This window comes from Suncus etruscus, chromosome 4 (assembly GCF_024139225.1).
Source record: "Suncus etruscus isolate mSunEtr1 chromosome 4, mSunEtr1.pri.cur, whole genome shotgun sequence".
NCBI lineage: Eukaryota > Metazoa > Chordata > Mammalia > Eulipotyphla > Soricidae > Suncus > Suncus etruscus.
The window spans coordinates 58,522,440-58,544,410 of NC_064851.1; the positions used below are offsets into that span (position 1 = coordinate 58,522,440).

A 21,971-nucleotide genomic window follows, 5' to 3' on the forward strand; every position below is an offset into this window, starting at 1 on the left:
GCTGGTGGGAATGCTGGCTAGTCCAGCCTTTATGGGAAACAATATGGAGATTCCTTAAAAAACTGGAAATTGAGCTCCTATATGATCCAGTTATACCACTCCTAGGGATATACCCTAGGAACACCAAAAAGTACAAAAAGGTCTTCTGCACACCTATATTCATTGCAGCACTATTTATAATAACCAGAATCTGGAAACAACCCAGATGACTGACTATAGATGAATGATTAAAAAAAACTGTGGTACATATACACAATGGAATATTATGCAGCCATCAGGAGAGATGAAGTTATGAAATTTTCCTATACATAGATGGACATAGAAATTATTATGCTGAGTGAAATAAGTCAGAGGGAGAGAAGGTAGACAACAGAATAGTCTCACTCATCTATGGGTTTTAAGAAAAATAAAGGACATTATTTTAATAATGCCCAGAGACAATAGATAAGTAAGGTCTGGAAGGACCAGCTCAAGATGTGAAGCTCAGCACAAAGAGTGGTGAGTGCAGTTAGAGAGATGACCACACTAACAACTATCATGACAATCTTAATGAGTGAGAGAAGTAGAATGCTTTTTGGAATACAGGCAGGGGGTGGGGAAGGAGGGAGATGGGGGGCATTGGTGGTGAGAAAGTTGCTCTAGTGAAGGGGTGTTTTCTTCTTATGACTGAAACACAACTACAATCATCTTTGCAATCATGGTGCTTAAATAAAGATATTATTAAATAAAAGGAACCTTTATTCACTGTTGGTGAAATATAAATTAATCCAGTCTTTTTTAAATAATATTTTATTTAAGCACCTTGATTACAAACATGATTGTGGTTGGGTTCCAGTCATGTAAAGAACACCCCCTTCACCAGTGCAACATTCCCATCACCAATGTCCCAAATATCCCTCCACCCCACCCCACCCCTGCCTGTACTCTAGACAGGCTTTCTATTTAACCTCATATATTCTCATTGTTAGGATAGTTCTCAATGTAGTTATTTTTCTAACTAAACTCATCATTCTTTGTGGTGAGCTTCATGTCGTGAGCTGTAACTTCCAGTCCTCCTCTCTTTTGTCTTTGAAAATTATTGCAAGAGTGCCTTTCATTTTACTTAAAACTCATAGAAGAGTTAGTCTCTATGGAAAACCATTTTGGACATTTCTAAAAAACAAGCCAAGTGAATTTCATTCTAAGGTACCTATTCCATGAACACAAAATACTCATTATACATACACACATATGCATTCACTGCAGTAACTAATTTTTTTTTTACAATAGTTAAGATCTAGAAACAACACAAGTACTAAACAACAGATGAGTGGCTAAAGAAGATGTATATGTACACTATGGAAGGAGAGAAGATGACATCTTGCCTTTTGCTAGAGCACAGATAGAACCAGAAAGTGTATTGTGTTGGATAAAATAAGTCAGAAGAAGAAAAACAGATATCAGTTCATATTTATAATAGAGTATAAAGAAACAAAGCCAGGCAATCAAGTGTCCAATGGAAACGAACATCTAGAACCTGAACGGAGAAATGAGGTCATTTAATTGTTGCAAGACTTATGGAAGGGTCCCATAGACAGTGGTGGAAAGTTATTGTCATTTTAGTGGTGAATATTGTGTGGAAACACTAGACACCTAAATATAAATATGAACATTTAGAAAGTAATTTGTCTTTAAAAAGGGTCATTCAGGGGCCGGGAAGTTGGTGCTAGAGGTAAGGTGTCTGCCTTGCAAGCGCTAGCCAAGGAAGGACTGTGGTTTGATCCCCCCGGCATCCCATATGTTCCCCCCAAGCCAGGGGCGATTTCTGAGCGCTTAGCCAGGAGTAACCCCTGAGCATCAAAATGGGTGTGGCCCAAAAAAACCAAAACAAAACAAAAAGGTCATTCATAGGGAGACAGAATAGGGGTTAGGACACATGCAAGACTGGTTCAGTCTTTGGTACCACATGATTTCCTGAGCACTGTTGAGGTGTCATTGGGGGTCACCAGCAATACAGCACCCTTACATCCCCGAATTCTCATGCCCTAATACTGAACAGCCAGACAGTTGGCCAGTTATTGCCAGGAGTGTCCCGAAATTCATTGCATACTCTTGGACTTCCCTTCACTTTCCAGAAGTCATTCCCTTAAGCATGTCTTTCTTGGCTACTCTGCTTATACCTGTAACCATAACATTCCTTAATCCTGTTTTATTTTCCTTATTGGAAGATAACTAGTCTAACAAGAATGTATCATTTACAATTTTTTTCTGTGTTTCCTCTTCATCCAGTGAAATATAAACTGTTTTGTTCTCTAGATTCACTCAGCACTTGCAACAGACACCTGATAGTTGTTGGATAAATTGTTGGTGAATGAATCTGTTGAACAATTGAGTGAGTAAGCATGCCCAAAGATGCTGACTGGTTTGCTCAAGACCTCACAAGCAGTGTGTCAAGGTATGGATTATGGTTTCCCCAATGTTTCATGGTTGGTGTTCACTAGAGTTTAAAATTTGCCTAGGACTCTTCTTGGAAGTATTGTGTGGGAGGACAAAGGATTGGCTCTGTACACTGGTGTAGGTGAGTGCTTTTCTTTTCTTATCCTGGTGGTAAAGATAAGAAGCTGCAGCAATAGAGCACTTGCCTTCTACATGATAGATTCACGCTTGATCTCTGGAAACCCATATACCCTGAGCAACGCTAGGACTGATCCCTGAGAGCAGAGCCAGGAAGAAGCCCTGAGAACATCCAGGTGTTCCTCCCAAAGAACAAAAATGTATTTTCAAAATACATTGAGGACTTCATCCACGTCCTCCCTATGCTTCCCCTCCTCTTACACTTATCTTGGGGCTTGCAATGCAGTTGACATTCTGTGCTGTAATTTTAAATACACTATGTTGTTCAGTGCACTGACAGGTCTTCAGCCCATCTTATGGCTTCTTTAACAAGCTAAACCTAACCTATCTTAGAGATATGAACAATAATTTATATCCACCAAAGGCTTTCAGACTAGACTATTTCATAATTTTCTTGTAGGCCTCTATGCGAAGCTATACTGAAGAGTCCTTATTTCACTTTATATAAGACTTAACAGAAGGGACTAGAGAGATAACTCAGAAGGGCTACAGACAGGTTCTGCATATGCAATGCCCTGAGTTCAGTCCCCAGCACCACATGCTCACTGAGCACTAGGCCTAAGCATCAATAAACTACCAGGCTGTAGTGCCTAAATGGCAGGCCTACACGGTGAGTCTCAAAGACACCCCAGCATTACTGGGGAGGTCCCTCTCTTTTCTCCAAAAAAGAGAGAAAAATGGCTATAGATCTCTAATAGAGGGAAGGGTACTGCCTTGCATGCAGCAAGATTCAATTCTGACATCCCATATGGTCCCATGAGCCCTACTAAAAGTTATACTTGAGCTCAGAGCTGAGTGTAACTCAAACAACAACAAAAATGCACTTTATCCAGAAGCCTTCTGGGTTTATTTTCCTATTTGTCTAGACCTGAAAAACGAGATATGCCATTAAATGAGAAAAGAAAAAACAAAGGGAAGTAACAGGGATAAATGAACAGAAATCTGAAATATAGCTAGGAAAATTCACTTAAAGGAATAATACTGACCTGATACTAAAGTTTTTCCTGCATGAATTCTCTCCTCTGGAGGGTGGAAGACTCAGGAAAGAAACACAAGGAAAAACAGTGATCTTGGCAATGGCCTCTTTCCCTCTGGCTTTTATTACTGATTGATTGATTGATTTATACAAATAAAACATCAACTATTTAAGGGATATCTTTACTGTTTTAAAAAATATATATAGTGCAATGATTACCAACACCAAACCAATGAGCATATCATTCAACACTCCCTGTTAGCATTTTGTTTTGAGGTGGAAACAATTGAGATCTATACTTTCTGTATATTTCAGGTACAGAACAGATGAAAGAGATATCATTGTTATTAACTACCATGGCAACCACACTGTTCTTGAGGTTTCTAGAGTGTGTTCATTTAACAACAGAAAGTTTATACCCTTTGATCACTATCTTCTGTTTTGTCCTCCCCTCAGTCTCAGCTATCTACTCTTCTATTTGCTGTTACTAAGTCTGATTTGTTTTCAGATGTCACTTGTGAAATCATGCAATATATGTCTGTTTTACTGTCTTACTGAATTTGTTATTATTATTACTAATAGCTTTTAAAAATAGTTTGGGGGCTGAAGCGATAGCACAGTGATAGGAGATTTAACTTGCACATGGCTGACCCGAGATGGACCCGGGTTGATTCCCAGCATCCCACATAGTCCCCTGAGGCTGCCAGCTGTTATTTCTGAGCACAGAGCCAGAAATAACTCCTGAGTGCCACTGGGTATGTCCAAAAAATAAAAAACCCAAAAATAAATTAATGTGTGTGTTTTTTTAAATGTTTTGGGGCCATACCAAGCAGTGCTCAGGGCTTAGACTTCACTCTCTGCTCAGATGTAATTCCTGGTGATATTTAGAGTCAAAGGACTTTGGGCTCATTTTATTTTGAACAGTGCTCCCAGGTTTATCCATGTTGCTTCAAATAGAATTTCCTTCTTTCTACAGGTATGTAATATTCCATATGTATATGTTATATACATGTATTCTACTGTATAGGCTCACATTTTCTCTATGTAGACATCTAACAACAGATGCTTCATTATTCCCATGATTTGGTTTCTGGGAATAATGGAACAACAAATAGGAGTTATATGGCCTCCTCATAAGTAATGTATTTATTTCTTAGAGATAATGCTTTTATTTCCTCAAAAGGCAATTGCTGTATTCCCAAATATTTTTACTATTTTGAGCAGTCTCCATATTGTTTTCTATAATATCTGTACCAATTCTATTCCTGCCAATTTTCATTTCAAGTGTAACAAGGTGCTGTTCCACCAGCATCCTCACCAACTCTTGTAATCTTTGAATTTTTTGGTAGAAACCTTGGCAATAAATTCCCATAAGCTGAGGCCTGAGCCTGCCAGAAGTGGCTTCTGAGTGCAGAGCCAGGAGTAACCTGTGAGCACTGCTGGATGTGACCCAAAAACAAAACAAAACAAACAAACAAAATTTCCCAAAAGCTGGTATTCTTTTAGCTTTCTGAGAGAGTGCCAAATTGTCCTCCAAGAATGGGGTTGGTAAGAACAGGTTGTCTTATCTCACCACCAAATGATAAGATGTAATCAGAAGACATGTCATCCTTGATCTGTGCAAAAGCCAAGACCACTATCTACAGAAGAATGACTGTGACAACTATGACTGGGAAAAACTTATCCTGGAACTAATGAGAAAGACCCTGGCCTACGCTTTGGCCTATGATCTGTACAACAACCAAGATCTCTAATTCCAGAGACAACTGAGACTGAGACAACTGCAACTGAACTGAACTTCTGGAAACATAATGAAAGACTCTATCTTAGGCTTCGTCCAAACTCTATTCTAGGATCGGTGCCAAAACCCAAGTCCACCAACTACAGAAGACTGATTAAAATAACAGTGATGGAATAGAACTTCTAGAACTATAAAGAAAGACTCCATCATATGACCTGTACAAATACCAAGATCTCTAGTTACAGAGGCCTGATTTTATCATCTACAAATGAGCAGAAAGTTTCCAGACACCACAAAAAAACCTAGGGGAGAGTAAAAAAGCATGTACGGAGCCTGTAGTTATTCTCATGGCAATATGATTTAAGGGTGGAGAAACCCTGTATCTCTTAGGCCAAGGGAACTCCCTTTCTAATCTCCCTAATATTTACTGTGCCTATGCAAAAAAGAAAAAAAAAGAAATAGAAAAGCAGCACAAATTTGTTTTTGTTGTTGTTTATTTGTTTTTAGTTTTGTTTTTATTTTGGGATTGTGATTATTGTTTGGTTTTTGTCTTTATTGCTGTGGTGCTTTTCATTTTTTTGTTGTTGTTTGATTTTTTGTCATTGTAGTTTTTTTTGTTTTCTTGTTTATTTTTTATTTTTTGTATTTTTGTTATGTTATTCTTCCTTTTCCGCTCTCTTCTCTTAAATTGATATTTATATCCTCTAGATAGACTCCTCCTGGTTTTTTGTTTGATTTTTGCACCTCCCTTTTTCCTTTAAACAGAACCACATAACTTGAATCATCTTGTTCTGCTTATAAATTGAGGGGGAAATAATGGATGGTATTAAGGCCAACAGTCATATGAACATTGAGTAGAAATAAAAATGATCAGACTTAAACACCAAATCCAAAACCAACAACAACAGAATCGATACCCAATCTACAATAAGCTAGACACAGAGGGGACCACTTTATACTAGCAGCCCCGGGAAGCAAAGGAGGAGGATATGGGATGCATGCTGAAACAGGGGTGGAGGGAGGACAACACTGGTGGTGGGAATGCCCCTGATTCAATGTCACTATGTACCTAAAATATTACTGTGAAAGATTTGTAATTCACTTTGGTCAAAATAAAAATTATTAAAAAAAAAAAAAGGAATGGGGTTGGTGAGCAAGCCCACATGGCCATGAGTCATCTGCAAGAAAGCACACTCTACTTGCTTTCTATACTCCATATGCTGTAAGACTAAACTTCCTGATAATGGTAACATTTCTGCCACAATTTATGATCTGTTCTCAATGGTTTCTAAGACCGTATCTAAGGTGGTATTTGTTGAGACAGCATGAATCATCAAAAGCAGTGGAAGAATGGCCTTGCAGTGCTGGGTCATAGATCATTTATACCCTCCCCATATGTTAGCACAAAAGGATACTTAGCCATGATAGGAATGAATGAGGGAAGTAGAAAGCCTGTCTTGAGTACAGGTGGGGGTGGGGTGGGGAGGAGGGAGATTTGGAATATTGGTGATGGGAATGTTGCACTGGTGAAAGGGGGTTGTTCCTTACATGACTGAAACCCAACTACAATAATATTTGTAATCAACGTGTTTAAATAAAAATATTAATAAAAATAAAAAATAAAGGGGAATCATTATTTAACAAAAGTACTAAGCACAATGCTTTATTCTCTTACTATATGTGGACATACAAACATGTGTTTTTCAGTAGTAGAGACAATATTTATTGCATTTCAATAAAAAACAATTATTTCATTTCAATAAAAAAATAAGCAGGCAAGATAATGCAGTAACTGTTCGACTTCTAGAAGACTTTGGCTCTATTTCTCTTTTTCTTTAAGACCAGAGTCTACACAGCAATGACTTATTTGATTTGATTTGCTAGAAACTACAAGGCATATCAGAAACAAGATTTTGAGTAGAACTGCACAACTGATATCAGTTGGAGGGCAAAGCTGAGTCTGGTTCAATGGATAAGCTTAGAGAAATAGAGAGGGTGGTGACTTGTAGATTCAACCATGTTTCTTCCCCAAGAAGTTGTTGGAAGTGGCTGTCCAGTGAGTGTGAAGGTGGTTAAGTATAAGATGACATCCAACAATTAACCCAAAACAAAGGAATTTCCCCATCTTCCTCTTTACTTTAAACATATTATTTTAACATGTAAAAGTCCACTCTACCTTTCTCCACAGTTGAATTTGTACAGGAGGATAAAGAAAAGTCAGTATGGCTTTGGTGCACAGAGATCACGAGGCAAAAAAGCAAACAACTCCATGACTCTCTGACTTGGTTTATTAATTCTTTGAGGCTACCCTACTTATTTCAGACCCATCCACATCGGGGTAAAATATGGTGTGTGGGGACTGAAGTAGCAACATGTGATTTATTTTACAGTTAACTAGGAACAAAGTTGAGACAGGGTCGGAAAACTGGTCTGAATTTGGTGCTAAGATTATAATGAGGATTAGAGATTTCCAAGGAACTAATAAAACACCATTTTTCACACCATCTGAACCAAAAGCCAGTTAGTTTCTGACAGCTACTTTCCATGGTAGTGGTTGGGCTGTTTGTTTATTCTCCACTTTATTCAAATTCTATGAAGTAATTTACTGAGCTCAGAAGGACAATGACCACAGAGCATGTAAGAACTTTCAGGGTGCAAACAGCCAGGAGAGAAGACAATGGCTGCACTCAGGGCTGCCTGAGGCTGTGTGAAGAGCTAAGAGAAAAGGCCCTTGGAGGCAGGCTCAGAAACAATGACAGACCCAACCACAGCCTCAAATATAAAGGGGAGGGCATTGGGGCAGCCTCACATGTGGCATTGGTGAGAAATGGGAGATTGAGTTGAATGTCAAAAAGCTTCCTACTCCCACAGAACAACAGAAACTGTCTTGCCGAAAGATTCAGGTACACAGGGCAACTCCAATGTTTTAAGGGCTTGGGAATGCTGATTATATAGGAGCAATAATCACTGCATAAAGATAGAAGAGAATAAAATTCTCACAGAAAATTCTCACTGAACTTCATTGTAAAAGATCAAGCAAATGTTTGTGTGATGTCTGAACAGTGTCTTTTCCTTTAAAGATCCAGTGCAAACAAGGGAGAGAGCGCCAATAGCTGGAGCATGTGCACTGTGTGCCGAATTCTCAGCACCAGGTGGGTCCCCCAAATACAGCCATGCCTTTATGGACCCCCCAAAAAAGGCCAAATAGAAAAACTATGAAGTAAACAAACAAAAATAGACTAAATAGTGCTAAATAAACAATCAATTTTCAGTGTCTCGATTTAAAATGTTAACTTTTTTTTTTTTTTGGGGGGGGGGGCCACACCCGTTTGATGCTCAGGGGTTACTCCTGGCTAAGCGCTCAGAAATTGCCCTTGGCTTGGGGGGACCATATGGGATGCCGGGGGATCAAACCGCGGTCCTTCCTTGCCTAGCGCTTGCAAGGCAGACACCTTACCTCTAGCGCCACCTCACCGGCCCCTAAAATGTAACTTTTAAGATATGGCAGATATATGTATATCCTAGTTTCCTTTAAATATTCTTTTTTTTGGGGGGGGGTTTGGGTCACACTCAGCAGTGCTCTGGGGTTACCCCTGGCTCTAGGCTCAGAAATTGCCCCTGGCAGGCACAGGGGACTATATGGGATGTCGGGATTCAAACCACCATCCTTCTGCATGAAAGGCAAACGCCTTACCTCCATGCTATCTTTCCGGCCCTCCTTTAAATATTCTTGCATTGGTATTACGTTAGGATACATAATTCAAGGACTTGGTAATTTCAGCACTAAAATTTTGGTTTTGTTGTTGGTCACACCTGGTGGTGTGCAGGCTCTTGACTCTATATCCCTCCTGGTGGGGCTCAAGGGACTATAGGGGAGTCAGAATAGAATCCAGGCTAGCCATGTGCAAGGCAAAAACCCACCACTGTCTTCTGTGTCCAGCCTGTGATTGTCAGCATTTTCATAGGAAATAAGTGAAGCTTGGAAATGTAGTGGCCAGAATTCCTGAACTCACTGAGGGCAGCCTGGGGGTCAGGCCACAAATCCATGGAATCTCAATACAGTACCAACAATCACTAAGGAGACTGAGCTGTATGCAGTTTCATAAACTTGTATTATAATAGAAGTTGAAGTATTGATACAATTGAAGTATTGTTCACATTTGTACAGATATTTATGTATGAGCAGATCTTTTAAAAATGAGTAAGAAACGTATAAATAAGGCAGGCCTCCAAAGAAGATAATAAGTAAACTCTAAGCCCCATCTCCCTCAAGACTATTCTGGATATAAAGAGGTTTCCAAATATTTCTAGATTATAGAGGCCGGAGAGATAGCATGGAGGTAAGGCATTTGCCTTGCATGCAGAAGGACAGTGGTTCAAATTCCGGCATCCCATATGGTCCCCTGAACCTGCGGAGCAATTTCTGAGCATAAAGCCAGGAGTAACCCTGAGCACTGCTGGGTGTGACTCTAAAACCAAATATTTCTAGATTATAGTGCTGGAGTCACTAAGAAGGGCTCTTCCATGGCCTAATTCCAGAAAAATTTATCATTTCTCAGGACAGAGCATCTGAGAGGCTCAGTGGTCCCCTACCCTGTCACCACAAGCCCCCATTCCTTGGTCTTCCTATAGTACTTGGTACCGAAGTTTCCTCCCTACTCCTGCCTCAGAATTTATCACTGATTTATCTTTTGCTCTTAGAATAGGAATCTCTCTAGCTACTTTCTTGCTAATGGAATAAGATGCAAAAGTCTTTGCTGTAGGCCTAAAAAAGAACAATAGCATTAAAAGGTGAAATGATTTAGCCCTCTTCACTGTACCAGCTGGCCACTCCCATAAGACATGCTTCACAAGGGAGCTGGGGACCCTCGCCACCATCTCCCCTGTCTTATTTGACTGTTCAATTTTTTCAGTTGCATTTGGATGTCTTTGTGAAGCATGTGCTTGTCTTTCCCTACCCTGCTGTCTTCTATACCCTGCTTTCATCATTTCTTTTGTTTTTGGTTTTTGGGCTACACTCAGGGGTTACTCCTAGCTATGTGCTCAGAAATAGCTCCTGGCTTGGGGCACCATATGGGACGCTGGGGAATCGAACCGTGGTCTGTCCTATGCTAGCGTGTGCAAGGTAGAAGCCCTACCGCTTGCACCACTGTTCCAGCTCCATGCTTTCACTATTTCTATTTCTTATCAGGCCCCTGGAAACAGGTGAGGTTGTGACCTAGGACTAAATGATGCTTGGGCCCATTAGCACAGAAGAGCAAGGTGATAGGGTCACTAGTTTTTTTTGCCAGGGTCACTTTATGTAGTCAGTTCAGGAAATCACTGTACAATTCTTGAGTGCTATGAGTGAGCATGATAGATGTGACTTGTTCCCTAGAGTAACTGTGTCTCTGCACAGTTGTTAGTGGGACCTCAAGTGTTGTATCCTGCTGTTGCCACAGAAATGATTCAGGCTCAGAACACAACCTGAAGCTATTTGGTGTTTCCATTAGTCAGAAAATGAAGGAAATCTGGGGCTAGAGTGATAATACACCTGGTAGGATGTTTGCTTGCTTATGGTACAGCCAGATTTGATCTCTGGCATCCCATATGGTCCCAACAGTGCAGATTCAGGAGTAACCCCTGAATGTCACCAGGTATGGCTCAAACACAATTCCCCCAAAAGAAAATAAAGGAAGTCAGGGCTGAAGTGATAATATAGTGGGTAGGGATCTCGATTTGCATGTGGCTGACCTGGATTCAATCCCCAGCATCCCATATGATCCTGGAGCGCTTCCAGGAGTAACTCCTGAATGCAGAGCTAGAAATAATCCTGAAGCATTAGTGGGTGTGGCCCAAGAATAAAAAAGAAAAAGAAAAAAAAGAAGCCAGGAAGACAGAAGATGAGGAGTCCAGAGCCTGTCCCTGTTACCCTTTTACTTTTGAGTTCCTGTAGTTCAAATCTTCCACTTGAGTATCATCTATGGGCAGAAGAGAGTCAGCGACTCATTTCCTTGTGGTACTCAAATGACTAGAGTAATCGAGAAACCTGAGAAGGGTATTTTCAGCAAATGCGAGAGAAGCAAGTATATGTTTCATAGAATCTTACTATGCCAATTCTAGAAATCACTGCTTGGTTTTAATTCTCCCAGCCCCCCAGTGAGGTTGCTCTGTGTATTTTCTATGCTTCTGTCAAGGGGACTTGAGCCATCCTTCACCTGGAAGAGAAAACTATTGCCACCTGCTCTGTGATTCAAATTCCACTTTGGGGACAAACAACATTGAACTCTGGGGAACACCAGCAGAGCAGGTGAATGAGTGTCTGGGAGCCACAGGTGAGGGTTGTTTCCCCGAAAGAAAGACTCGATGCTCAGTCATGCCTCCAGAGACTCAGAGTGCTTCAAATCGAAACTGAGTTTGCCGCAGACTTTGTGTGTGGGTGACACGAACTTCAATTCCCGGATGGGGATATAGCACAGGGTCTGCCTTCCAGTTCTGACTCAGGCCATTGTATCTAAGTCAATAAGCCCCCAGTAACAACCACATAAACAGACCAGACTACTGTACCTCCTCAGGCAAGCTGACCACCAAGTCATTTTTCGTCTGTCCGACTAGCGCCTGCCAGAAATATTCACTGCATGCAGCCAGCACAGCCCGGTGGGCCCGGAACTCCTTCCTCTCCACTATCAGAGTCACATCACAGAGAATATCCTTTTTCCGCTGGTCATTGAGGCCCAGGAGGATGTTGGTACAGTGGACTGTGGACTCATACACATACATGGGGGAGTCAGGCTTCTCATCCACAGACATGCCGTTTACACCCTGCAAGAAAGAAAGGCTGGGTCACCACAGCTACCAGAGTCAGAAAGCAGGTGAGAGAGAATAACCCACTTCCCAAGACCTCTACCATGAGCTATTCAGCTGCATGTGCATGCTCCCTAAGAACATATACTTGTTTGTGCTCTTTTTAATTTTTGGGGGGTTTCTCCATCAGTGCTATAACCAGCAGAGTTCAGGAAGCCATACAACGCTAGGGTCTGAACTCAGGATCTTGAGTATATGATCCAAATATCGGGCTTATCTCCCATTCCCAGAACTTTGGAAAGTCAAATCTATTGACTATCCTTATCCCTTATTGTGTTCTTTTACCTCCCTCTCCCCGCCCCAGTAATAAAGCCAGGTCTCTTAATAGAATTTTAAAACACAAATGTACTTTTTTGGGGGAAGCATCTCTGGCATTGTTCAGGAAATGTGGTGTTGGGGATACAACCAAGGTTGGCCATGTGCAAACCAGAACTATTTTTCCAGCCCCTAAACATAAACATTATTTATTATTCTTTCATTTGTCAAATATTAAGAGTTCAGTTTTTCAACTGCAGGTATGAGGCTAAACAATAGAATGTTATGCTTACATGGAATTTATACTCAAATGTGAGAATTCAATGGCTACAGATTTTTGCTAGAGGATACGAAGGAGAAAAAACCATCAGGCTATTAAAAAGTACTACAGCTTGGATATAAGTCAAGGACAATACAATCAAGAGACTCAAACTGTAACAACCTAAACACAAAATGGACCTGTTACACTGGTATTCCAGGGAGTAAAGGTAGACGTATGACATACATGTGGGGAACTATGGTGGAGGGAGGTAAACAATGGTGGTGGGAATGACCCTAATTCACTGTCACTATATACCTAAAATACAATTGTGAAAGACTTGTAATTCACAATGGTCTCGAAAAAAAAATGTTCTATAGATTGATTGATTCTCCAGTTAAGAGAGCTTAGGGCTAGAAAACTCAGCAACAGAGGGCTTGCTTTGTATGTATGAGGTCCTGACTTTGCTCCCTGGCACCTCCAAAAATTACAAACATTATTTAATATTAATTTTAACTAATATTTATTTAATATTAATCAGGGCTTATGGCTCTGTGATCAAGATTCACTCCTGGCAGGTTCTGGGGACCATATAGGGTGCTGGAGATTTGAATGTGGGTTGACTTTATGCAAGGCAAGAGTTTATATCTGTTGTAATATCTCCATGGCCTAATAGTTTTACTAATATATATGCATATATACTTACAGCTTGGCAGCTTTATTTTGGAAAAAAAATTCCACACATACACAGTCCTAGTGCAAATATTAACTGAGCTTTATGTTACTAGGAAATACATTATTTTGATATATTTGCAATGCTCTCTTGATGGAGTACTTATAAGGTCCAAGGTAGAAACTGGACCAAGCAGAGGAAAGAATTTAACTACAATACATAATTTAACAAGTGAACTAAAGAGCATTCCATTCATACTAAATAGATATAGTCAGCTATTGAAACTGATCTCCACTAATTTAAAACAAAGCACAAACAACATAATCTATTATTACTCACTAAAAACTCTTTTTAGTTGTTGTTTTGTTTTGGGTCACAGCTGGTGATGCTCAGGGGCTACTCCAGGCTATGCGCTCAGAAATTGCCCCTGGCTTGGGGGACCATAGGGGATACTGGGGAATCGAACTGTGGTCCATCCTAGGCTAGTGCTGGAAAGGCAGACGCCTTACCGCTTGCACCACTGTTCCAGCTCATCACTAAAAATGCTTGATGTTTTATTGTCATTATCACAGCATACTTGATATATATTCTCCTTAAGAAATTACACAGTATATCACATTAGAAAGAATAGGAAATATGGATCCCAGTGAAGATCGATTAACAAAAAAGTTTCCTTCCTTTTCTTAAAAAAAGAATGCACTGGGGCTGAACCATAGTATAGCAGATAGCCTTGCATGTGGTCAACTCAGTTTCAACCCTCAGCATCCCATATTATTCCTTGAGCATAGCAGGGATGTAATTATTGAGTACAGAATCAGGAGTAGGGGCCGGGAAGTTGGTGCTAGAGGTAAGGTGTGTCTGCCTTGCAAGCGCTAGCATAGGACGATCCCCGGTGTCCCATATGGTCCTCCCAAGCCAGGGGCGATTTCTGAGCGCATAGCCAGGAGTAACCCCTGAGCGTCAAACGGGTGTGGCCCAAAAACCAAAAAAAAAAAAAAAAAAAAAAAGAATCAGGAGTAAGCCCTGAACACTGATAGGTATGGTTCCCAAACAAATAAACAAGCAAAAAACCCCAAAATGACTTTTTTGATGCCTGTAGATTGAACCCTGCACTTTGTGAAGTCTATGATGTAAACTAAGCTACCTTCCTTGCCACTATACTGACATTAAAAATACCCAGGGAGGCCAGAGAGAGACTCTGTTTTGATCCCCAGCAAAAGCTCAGGGTACCAGTTGTGGTGCTGAGGATCAATCTGTGTCAGCTGTATGCAAGGCAAACACCCTATTCACTGTTGTCTTTCATGGGCTTCTAAATTAGTATTTAAATAAAAATATTAATGATTTTGGTATATAATTTAATCTTGATTTTTTATTTATAATATATAGAACAGGGATGGCAAACAAGTTCGACACAAAGAGCCAAAATTTTAAACTGTGAGAGTCAGAGAGCCACACCACGCAGTGACCTGCCAAAACAAACACTCATACAAAGCATCTAATTTTATCAATAATCTATTAATCACATATTGCATTTTGCCATTTTGAGTGAGGGTCAAAATCCTGCAGTGATGGTGAGGGTGTGCTGCGTCCTCCACACTAAGAACTAACGGCAAGATGTGACCCAACATGTGACACACGGGTCCCCCGCTCGCTGGCCCGTGCAGTTGTTTCCCAGGGATGGGAGACGGGAGGACGCAGCCTGGGGGCGGGACTCTACGCTCGCTCGGAGATCTCTCCTCAGAGGTCCCTCCTCAGAAGCAGCAGAACAAAATCCAAACTTGGCAAAGAGCCACAGTAGACAAAAGAATGATAAGAGGCAAAGAGCCGCATTCATTTTCATTTTGGCTGGGAGTTGCATGTGGCTCAAGAGCCGCGTGTTCGCCACCCCTGATATAGAGGTAAAAGGATTTTTGTATTAATACTGTATTTTTCAGCTTTGCTTAACAGTATTTCTCACAGCTTTTTTTCCATTTTGTATTTTTTAAAATCTAAAGCATTGTTATATACAAAGTTAATCAGAGTTAAGTTTTAAACATACAATATTTCAGTCCCAGTTCCACCACTAGTGTTCATCTCATACCTCCCGAGAACTGCCTAGACTGCCATCATAACAGGTACCTTTTCAAGTTTGGTTGTTAAAGTTTGGGTATCATAATTTCATTGTTGAAGACTCTGTGTTTGTTCTCATAGATTTTTTTTCCTTCAAGGTCAGAGACAACAGATTTCCTCTGTGGAAGAACATGTTGTCTGTAAATAAAGACTTTATTTCCTTTCCAACTTGGTTGGTTTCAATGGCTTCTTCTCTTACTTCTTTGACTCCTACTTCTACTACCTCAATGCTACTACTTCTCTCTATGTTTCATAGATACCTCTAGATAAATCTGAGGAAGTTACTTTCTAGCAATGGCTTGTTGGGAATTAAAAATATATTAGAAAAAAAAGATGAATTTAAAAAATATCATTTCTGCTTCTACGAATCATCAGCTTTTTACTATGTTAATACAGTGATAATATTTATTGATTTTAGTTTTTTGAATGTTAAATAAACCTTACATTTCTAAGATAAATTCCTCTTGATTATGAAATATTTTCTTTATTACATACATTGAAGTATTCAATTTACTACTATTTTTTGAAGCAAGGTAATTTTTTTCTTGTTTTATATTTTGGGTCACACCTGGCAGTGCTCAGGGGTTATTCTTGGCTCTACACTCAGAAATTGTTCCTGGCAGGCTTGGGGACCATACGGGATGTCAGGACTTGAACCTACGTTCTTCTGCATTAAAAGCAAATGCCTTACCTCCATGCTATCTCTCCGGTCCTGAAGCAAGGTAACTTTTATTGAATAAAAGTTGTTTAAAATGATGTGAAGAGAATGAGGGAAAATTAGTTCAAGAGACGATTCAGGCTTCTCCAGAACAGAAATAAGCAAAGAAACTGAGGTAAGCAAGTGAGAAACTGTTCAGGGAAAACATGGGCTTGCAGTACAAATCAATTTGCAACAATTTTGTTAAGAACTTTTCTTTTTGTTTTGTTTTTTTGGGCCACACCCATTTGATACTCAGGGGTTACTCCTGGCTAAGTGCTCAGAAATTGCCCTTGGCTTGGGGGAACCATATGGGATGCCAGGGGATCGAACCGTGGTCCTTCCTTGGCTAGCACTTGCAAGGCAGACACCTTATCTCTAGTGCCACCTCACCGGCCCTTGTTAAGAACTTTTTATCTGTGCTGAAGAGGAGTATTAATCTGTTCACAACAGATATTTATATTTAAGACTGGTTTTAGTATTAAGGTTGTGTTGGTCTTACGAAATGAGTCAGGAAATATTCTTATTTCCATAATTTTCCAAATGAGTTAGTATAGAACTGATATAATTTCTTTCTTACATATTTGGTAGAATTTTTCTGAAAGCACTAGGTCTTTAGTTTTATCTATAATTTAATTAAAACACTGCGAATTTATTGGAATCATTGTATACAGTTTTTCAATTATTCCTTCCAAAATCTTTTAATTTAATATCTAAAAAAGCAGCATGTACAGATGTCATCTAACATATTCCTGATAATGAGTATTATTGCATCTATTTTACTAAGCACTTTATATAGAAGGTTTACCAATATTATTATTATTTGTTTTTTGGGTCACACCCGGCAGCGCTCAGGGGTTACTCCTGGCTCTATGCTCAGAAATCGCTCCTGGCAGGCTCTGGGGACCATATGGGATGCCGGAATTCGAACCACTGACCTGCTACATGCCAGGCAAATGCTTTACCTCCATGCTATCTCTCCGGCCCCAGGTTTCCCAATATTATTAATAGTCTTTTTTGGGAGGAGGTTTGGGCTTCACCCAGTGACACTCAGGGGTTGCTCCTGGCTATTTGCTCAGAAATCGCTCCTGGCTTTGGGGACTGAACTGTGGTCTGTCCTAGGTTAGACTCAAGCATGCAAGGCAGATGTCCTACCGCTTGCACCACTGCTCCGGCCCCTTATTAATAGTCTTTTACAATTGGGGCCGGGCGGTGGCGCTAAAGGTAAGGTGCCCGCCTTGCCTGCGCTAGCCTTGGACGGACCGCGGTTCGATCCCCCGGTGTCCCATATGGTCCCCCAAGCCAGGAGCAACTTCTGAGCACATAGCCAGGAGTAACCCCTGAGCATCGCTGGGTGTGGCCCAAAAACCAAAAAAAAAAAAATAGTCTTTTACAATTGAACTCAGGGTTGTCAGGATTATTTCAGTGAAACGGTTGCTCTGGGATTTGAACTCACAGCCTTATGCTTGCTGGAAAAAAGCTTTTAAGCTACTGATTCATCTTCTGGGCCACTCCTTTTTTTTTTTATAATTTTTATTTTGACCATATTGGCTTGCATATCTTTCACAGTAGTATTTTAGGTACATATTAACATTGAAGCAGGGGAATTCCCATCACCAAATTTGTCCTCCCTCCACCCCCCCTTCCCATCTTGCATTCCATATCCCCCACCCTTACCCCCTGAGCTGCTAGAGTAAATGGTCCCCTGTGTCTAGCTTACTACTTAGTGATCATATATCTTTTTGGTCTTGGTACCCTCCCTTATTTCACCCTCTATTTGAGAGGCAGAACTAGATAGTTCATATTATGTGGTTTTGTTTGAAGAAAAGAAAAGCAATAAAATGGGGTAAAAACCAAATAAGTCGAAAATGGACAGAGTCCTTCTAGAGGCTCTCAACCTCAGTTTGAGAGAGGATAGGAAAAAAGGAATTGAAATACCGTACCAATACAAAAAGAAATATAGTATAAAATACCCAGTGAGCACTACATCAATAAAGACAAGCACCACATACTAGTCTCGGTCCTGAAATAAAACCATGCCAGAGTGTAAAAAGAAAGATAAAGAAAAAATAAAATAAAATAAAATTGAAGACATCAGCTTCACTATCTACATCAAAACACAGAAGTCAAAGGAAGAGAAAAAAAATAACTAAATGGATAGATAGAAATATTGTTTTGTGCCTTATTATTTTTTTCCTGCATAGGCACACTAAATATTGGGGGCACTAGAGAGGGAATTCCCTTGGCTGGGCCACTCCTTTAATTTTTTTTTGGCTTTTTGTTTTGAGGGTCTGGGGGCTCACTCTCAACAGTTCTCAGGGGGTATTCAAGAATCTGTGATCAGCTGTAATACATGGCAGTGCTAAGTGGGCTACATGCATTGCCAGAGACTGAACTCAAGGCTGGATTATTGCATGCAAGGTCAGGGTCCTAACTCATGTATATTTCTTTGGCGCTTCTCCTCTTAAAAGTGCAGTGCCCAGGGCCTCACACATACAAGGCATCCACCTACCAGTGAACCATAGCTCTGGCTAAGAATTTTTAATTTTCACTAATTTTCTCTTTAAGGTATATTTAGTATCGAGAAGGGTGCTGAAACTTCCCACAATAGTCATGAATTTGTCTATCAGTTAATTTTTTTTCTGAAATACACTTTGTTTAACATTAATATAAACACTTTAGAGTTTTGATTATTATTAACATATTTGTTTTCTTTTTAATAGACACATTAACATATTTTAACAAAACAATGTGTGTATATAGGTATGTATCTGTTTTTGTGCCACACACTATGCCTGATGGTACTCAGGACTTACTGCTGACTCTGTACTCAGAGATCATTCCTGGTGAGGCTTGGAGGCACATGTGGGATGCCTGGGATCAAACTTGGTTTGCTACATGGAAGGCCAGTGCCTGACTTGCCTGTACTATTATTCTATTTCTCTCTGGTTCCATTGTGTATTTATATTTATAGAGTACTTCTTACTTAGGTAGAATTTTGGTAGAAATTCTTCTTAGGAGCTGGAGAGATAGTACAGATAGTACTTGTCTTGCATGTGGCTGATCCAGGTTCAATTTCCAGCACTCTACATGGTCCCCCAAGAATGAGCAGAAGTGATTCCTGAGCCAGGAGTAAGCCCTAAATACTGCCAGGCATGGCCCCAAAACAAAACAAAGCATTTCTTATAGGGAGCATGTTATTGGGTGTTGTGTATCTTTAAAAAGATTAAATATAGCTCTGATTTTCAATCCTGGTACTGATGCCATCTATGCTTATTGCCATTATTGAAACTTATTAAGGATTTTTTGTTTTTCTTTTGGGTCATGCATGGTATGATGTTTAGGAGATCATTGTAGTGCCAAGGATCAAACCTGTATGCGGAATCTGTGCTCCAGCCCTTTGAATTGACTCTCCAACCTATTGGCTGGTTTTATATCTGCTGTTTTGTGACTGAATTTCTATTTGATTTATTTTAAAATTCTGTTCTTTGCTCTCTTACTTCTTGACTCCTTTTGTTTTAGCTATTATTTATAACTAAATTTTATCTTCCTTATTGGTATGTTATTTTATTATTTTCTTTAGGCTTTTTACTATTCTTATTTAAGCTAGTGTAACTTACTTTCAAGAAATAATATACCATTTCATGGGAATCTCATAACATATGTTTTCATTTCTCCCTTTTTGGTCTTTAGTTATGGTCTTTAGTTATTTTACTTTTACAGACACATTCCATTGTCTTTTTTGTTTAGTCAGTTATGTTTAAAAGATTTTTGAACAGAAAGACAAAATTTTACATACACACACTTTCCCTTTGTCCAACGAACTTCAGTAATAACACTTTGAGTTGAGGTATGCTGAATTGTCGTTCAGCTTAAAAAATAGACTGAGTGACTCAAACAATAGGAATCTGTTTCTCACTGTTTTGGGAGTCTGGGAAGTCCAAGATCAAGGTGTCAACTGATTTGCTTTCTTAGTTATCTTTCTGGCATTCAGTCATTTCTCACCATGCCCTGCTCTCTCTCTCTTTCTCTTCCTCTTTATTTAAGTACATTAATCCCAATACAGGCCCTTCACCCTCATGACCTCCATTAACTCCAAACACTTTCAAAAGTCACCTTCAAAGACCATGATATTGGGGATTAAGTCTTCACTTATGTTTTTATTCAGGGGACCATAAATATTCTTACCATAATAGCTGGTGATGAACTCACTGTGTTTATTTCTAGAAGAGTGTTCTCTCCATTTTTGAAAGTTATTTTTGTAATTCTCGGAGACTAAAGAGAGGAGGGCTAGAAGGTCCAGCTCATGACATGAAGCTCACCACAAAGAGTGATGAGTGCAGTTAGAGAAATAACTACATTGAGAACTATCCAAACAATGTGAATGGATGAGGGAAGTAGAAAGCCTGTCTAGAGTACAGGTGGGGGTGGGGGTGGGGTGGAGGGAGATTTGGGACATTGGTGATGGGAATGTTGCACTGGTGAAGGGGTGTTCTTTACATGACTAAAACCCAACTACAATCATATTTGTTATCAAGGTGTTTAAATAAAGACATAAAAAAGAAGTATCTTAACACATACACTTGTGTATATCATATTCTATTGGCAGAATAAATTATTTTTGGGTTTTTGGGTCACACCCAGCAGTGCTCGGGGCTACTCCTGGCTCTACACTCAGAAATCGCCCCCCAATAGGCTGGGAGGACCATATGGGATGCCGGGATTTGAACCACCGTCCTTCTGCATGCAAGGCAAACGTCTTACCTCCATGCTATCTCTCTGGTCCCATAATAAATAATTATATTAAAAAAGAAAGTTATTTTTGTAGGAAATATATTTTAAATTGACAGTGTAGTTTATGTTCATGGTTTTCAATGAAACCATGTCTTCATTCTTACATTTATTCACAAGTAACATAAGTTACTTACATAAGTAAGTTACATCCATAATTTACTTACATAAGTAATTCACTGACTGACCCTGCAACCCTAGCAACTTTTGAGATTTTTTTGTTGGTTATGTTTTGATTTTTGGGCTACACCTGGTGATGGTCAGGCTTATTCCTGGCTCTGTGCTTAGGGATCACTTCCAGTGATCCTTGAATCTAGGTCAGTTATATGTTTTTTTTTGGGGGGGGCCACACCCATTTGATGCTCAGGGGTTACTCCTGGCTATACGCTCAGAAATCGCCCCTGGCTTGGGGGGGGACCATATGGGATGCCAGGGGATCGAACTGCGGTCCATCCTACGCTAGCAAGGCAGACACCTTACCTCTAGCACCACCTTCCCGGCCCCTAGGTCAGCTATATGTAAAGCAAGTATCCTAGATGCTGTACTATCGCTTTGGTCCTTAAGATTTTTCTCTTTAACACATCATTTGAGCAATTTGATTATAATGTGCCTTGATATATAATGATCCTCTAGGCTCATGAACATGTTGGATGGGTCAGTTTGCAGTTTTGTAAAATTTGAAAATATTTCAATCATTAATTACAATATTTTTCTTTGGGCCACACCCAGTTGACACTAAAGGTTACTCCTGGCTATGTGCTCAGAAATCGCTCCTGGCTTGGGGAACCATATGGGACACTGGGAGATCTAACCACTGTCCGTCCTAGATTAGAGCATAGCAAGGCAAAAGCCCTACCACTTGCGCCACTGCTCCAGCCCCTAATTACAATATTTTTGTCAAAAATTTTATCTTCTCTTTAGGGGATTTCAGTTACATACACATGACAACTTGAAATGAATTATCCCACAACTCTCAAATGATCTGCTCATTTTTTTAGTATGTGTGGTCTTGAT

General features: G+C 39.9%; 1 protein-coding gene across 1 annotated transcript in view; it reads right to left on the minus strand.

Moving 5' to 3' along the window:
- BACH2 (BTB domain and CNC homolog 2) overlaps positions 1-21,971 on the minus strand; it is a 186,993-nt gene that overhangs the window by 84,122 nt on the left and 80,900 nt on the right. Inside the window, exon 2 of the mRNA XM_049772313.1 lies at positions 11,877-12,131. Within this exon, the coding sequence (XP_049628270.1) occupies positions 11,877-12,119 (243 nt within the window). The 5' untranslated portion in view covers positions 12,120-12,131. The remainder of the gene's footprint in view (positions 1-11,876; positions 12,132-21,971) is intronic.